Below are 4,377 nucleotides of genomic sequence, written 5' to 3'. Positions count from 1 at the left end.
ACAAGTTTGAATGTACTTGTACGTATGGCATAATAAATACTGCAAAAAGTGAAGTTTAATATATTAAAGATGATGCTTTCTGATTTCGAGTGATAAAGACTAAGATCAAATGAAAAACTTTTAGTTATTAGTGCTATCTGAATAGAACATTTTGTCTTGCTGAGTAGTCAGATAATAAGAAAAAATTATGAATGTGTGCAGTAAGGAATTAGTCTACATGCAGAGCAGGCTGTTCATTTCCACAATTCAGTAAGGCCTACAAATGTCTAGAGGTCACTGCACAAATTGTACAAAGTAACAGAATACAGAATACAGGTTCAAAATGAGAATTAACGTGTTGACTTGGTGAACCATCTGGTCATCTAGTAGATATGAGGTTGAGCACACAGAAGAACAGACACCTTGGTGATTTTAAACCTGAGAAGAACCTATCTTCTTTACAGAACATTTCAAATTTACACCAGAATTAATCAGAAAGAGAAGTTTTAAAGAACAAATACATTTTATAAAATTAAGACTCAATACTTCCATAACTAAGAAAAAGATCCTGTGCTTTGATTCTGGCTTCTTTACAATTCACTCTTAACTTCTGATAAAGAAACTGCCAACATTGAATCCATGGCCAAGAATAATCTCACTACAATAACTGAATTCATTCTAATTGGCTTTACTGACCACCCTGAGTGGAAGATTCCCATCTTTCTGGTGTTTCTCGGATTCTATCTTGTCACCATCCTGGGGAACTTGGGCATGGCTCTTCTCATCCAGGTAGATATTCAACTTCACACCCCCATGTATTTTTTCCTGAGCCATCTCTCTGTGTTGGATGCTTGCTATACCTCTGTCATCACCCCTCAAATCCTAGCCACTCTGGCTACTGGCAAAACAGTCATCTCCTATGGTCAGTGTGCTACCCAGTTCTTCTTCTTCACCATCTGTGCAGGTACAGAGTGTTTCCTACTGTCTGCAATGGCCTATGATCGCTATGTTGCTATTAGCAACCCACTTCTATACACTGTGGCTATGAACCCTCAAAGATGCTGGAGTTTGGTAGCAGGAGCCTATGTCTGTGGAGTGTCTGGGGCCATCCTGCGTTCTACATGTACCTTCTCCCTCTCCTTCTGTGAAAATAATCAAATCAATTTCTTCTTTTGTGACCTCCCACCTCTGCTGAAACTGGCTTGCAGTGATACAACAAATGCCGAGATTATCATTGTCTTCTTTGGGAATTTTGTAATTTTGGCCAATGCCTTGATCATACTCATTTCCTACCTGTTTATCATCAAGGCTGTCATGAGGATGAAGTCTTCAGGTGGAAGAGTCAAGACTTTCTCCACATGTGTCTCCCACCTCACTGCTGTGGCTCTTTTATTTGGGACCCTAATTTTCATGTATATACGAAGTGGTTCAAGAAAATCCCTGGAAGAAGACAAAATTGTGTCTGTCTTCTACAGTGTGGTCATTCCTATGCTGAACCCTTTAATCTATAGTCTAAGAAACAAGGACGTGAAGGATGCCTTCAAGAAGGTCATGGATAGATGTCAGATGTCTCACAGCATACAACACTGAGAAGATCTCTTATCTTAGTCAAATTTATCTAACGTATTCTTATAGACTCAGATGTTCTACCCATAAGTAGAGAAGTAGATAAGTGACACCAGACAAGGAAATATAAAAATGTGGTGAATTTTTTTTTTTTTTTTTTTTTTTTTTGGTTTTTCGAGACAGGGTTTCTCTGTAGCTTTGGTGCCTGTTCTGGAACTAGCTCTTGTAGACCAGGCTGGCCTTGAACTCCCAGAGATCCGCCTGCCTCTGCCTCCCGAGTGCTGGGATTAAAGGCGTGCGCCACCATCGCCCGGCCCTGTGGTGAAATTTTTATCCAAAAAACTCTACAATTCTTTATCCTTGTCCCTATCCATAACTTAGTATTCATTCTGTCAATCAATCACTCCCTGCTTTACTCTGATTCTTTAGAGAATCTGAGGTCCAAGGTATTTTGAGTTATATCACCTGACCCCCAATTCTTAATGCCTTTTCTCTCTTATCTTTGCTGCTCTTAATATTACGATGCTTTCCATAATAAAATATTTATCTAGTCCCTGTGAATTGGAATCTTTATGTTTTCCTTTTAATATGTCACCCAAAAAGTCAAGAAGTGTTGTACAATGTAGGCCTGTCCCTTCATCATTACAGTGACTTCTTACTTGCAACTTTCTTGCTAATTAGTCACACACTAGGTTTTTGATAAATTCTTTCATCTCCTGTGGTTCTCACAGACTGTCCCTTCCTAACTCCACTTTCCCCACTAGTCTCTGCATTTGTCACTACATACCAGACTCCCAAAACAGCAGATCTTCCTGTGAACTCACCAGCTTAGCAGGCCAGTAAAATCGAGAACACACAGTCATCACACAACAAAATCCAGAGAATAAACAGAAATAAAGAGGAAAAATATCACCCTTTCAACAAAAACAAACCCCAAATCAGCACCTAGACCTATAACCATCTTAAATCCAGATGCCTGGATGCACTTATGAGACTACAATCAGTAACAACCAGGACAATGTGTCTCCAATACAGTCCAGCTATTCTACCATGGTAGGCCCTGAATATTCCAACATAGCCAAAACACACAAAAAAATCAAAAAAAACAAGAAAAAACATAAGTCAACTTTATGAAGATGACAAAGGTACTTAAAGATGAAATGAAAAAAATCCCTTAAAGAAACTCAGAAAAACACAAACAAGCAAGTAAATCCCTGAAGGAAAAAAACAAGAAAAAAATAGTTGAAGGAAAAAAATAAAACAGTTTAAAACCGGAAAATAGAAAGATAAGCAAAAAGAAAGCCATAATTGAGGGAATTATGGAAATAAAAAGGTTAAGAACTCAAAGAGAAAGTGCGGAGCCAAATTTCATCAACAGAATGCAAGAGATGAATCAAGCTGCATACTAGTAACAACAACAAGAAGTAGAGAAACTCATGGATAATAAACAACTCTACTGAATGAAAATAGGTTAAGACAGAAACTAAGAAAGAAATTAAACCATACTAGAATTGAACACATAGCATACCCATTTCTATGGAAGACAGTTAAAGCAGTTTTAAGAGGCAAGTTCACGATACTAAATGCTACATCACAAAATTGGAGCAATCTCATGTTAGTAATTTAGCAACACATCTGAAAGATCTAAAACCAAAAGAATATCCAAAAAGAGTAAGTGGCAAGAAATAATCAAACTTGAGGCTGAAATCAATAAACTAGGAGGGATTAAAAACAATCCAAAGAATCAATGAAATGAAGAGTTAGTTTTTAAAGAAAATCAACCATATTGACAAACCCTTAGTAAAATTAAGCAAAAGACAGGGAAAATTTAAAATTATAGATGAATAAAGGGACATTACAACAGACATTAAAGCAATCCAAGAATCACAAGGGCATACATTAAAAATCTGTTCTCCACTAGATAGGAAAACTTGAAAGAAATAGGTTAAACACACACACACACACACACACACATATTCTACCAAAGTTAAATCAAGATTAAATAAACAATTTAAAACTACACCTATAACACCTATAACACCTATAACCTGTACCTATAAGACTTATAATGCCCAATGAAATAGAATATGCAATTAAAATGTCCCAACTCACATTCATCTTTTTTTAAAAAAAGCCTGAGGCCAGATGGATTCAGCAAAAAAAAAAAAAAAATCTACCAGAACTTTAAAGGGTAATTAATATCAATTGTTCTCAAATTCATTCAAAAAATTAAATTAAAGACAAATTGGAATTGAAAGACTTTTTGCCAATTCTCTTTATGAGATCACTATTACCATGATACCTAAACCACATAAACATGCAACAATAAATGGAGTTATAGGTTATAGACTAAAATCCCTTATGAACACAGTGTAAGAGTTTTCTGTAAAATACTTGCAAGCAATAAAAGAACATATCAAAAAGATTATTTACTAGGATCTGATTCGTTTTATACCACAAATAAAGGGATGGTTCAACATACATAAATCAATGAATGTAACCCATCAAATAGACAGGATAAAAGACAAAAGTCAGATAATCTTATTAGATATAGAAAAGGCATTACAAAAAATACAAAATCCCTTGATAATAAAAGTCCTGGAGAGCCTAGCAATACAAGGTACATATCTCAATACAGTAAGAGCAATTTACAGCAAGCCTACAACCTACACGAGCTATTACTGTAAGTCCCCAGTTAAATCTTTTTTTTCTTAAGAGTTGTCTTGGTCATGGTGTTTTATTACAGTAATAGATTAGAGACTAAGAACAGAACACTTAAAATCTTCTCTCAGTAATTCTCAAGTTTTGATTTTTAAAGTGATCTTTCTTGAA

The 4,377-nt window shown here is 35.7% G+C and overlaps 1 protein-coding gene across 1 annotated transcript; it reads left to right on the top strand.

The window, feature by feature from the left end:
• The first annotated feature begins 618 nt into the window (after window positions 1–618).
• On the top strand, window positions 619–1,569 carry LOC130880387 (olfactory receptor 9I1-like). The gene has a single exon (XM_057779384.1). It carries the CDS (start codon window positions 619–621, stop codon window positions 1,567–1,569), a length of 951 nt encoding a protein of 316 aa, XP_057635367.1.
• The last annotated feature ends 2,808 nt before the right edge of the window (window positions 1,570–4,377 follow it).

The sequence above is a fragment of the Chionomys nivalis genome, chromosome 8 (assembly GCF_950005125.1).
Source record: "Chionomys nivalis chromosome 8, mChiNiv1.1, whole genome shotgun sequence".
Classification (NCBI taxonomy): Eukaryota; Metazoa; Chordata; class Mammalia; order Rodentia; family Cricetidae; genus Chionomys; species Chionomys nivalis.
Note: the sequence above shows the minus strand (reverse complement) of the source record. Positions and strands in the feature narration are given on the sequence as shown.

Coding starts and splice junctions, on each gene's coding strand:
- LOC130880387 (XM_057779384.1), top strand. CDS start 619: ATGGCCAAGAATAATCTCACTACAATAACTGAATTCATTCTAATTGGC.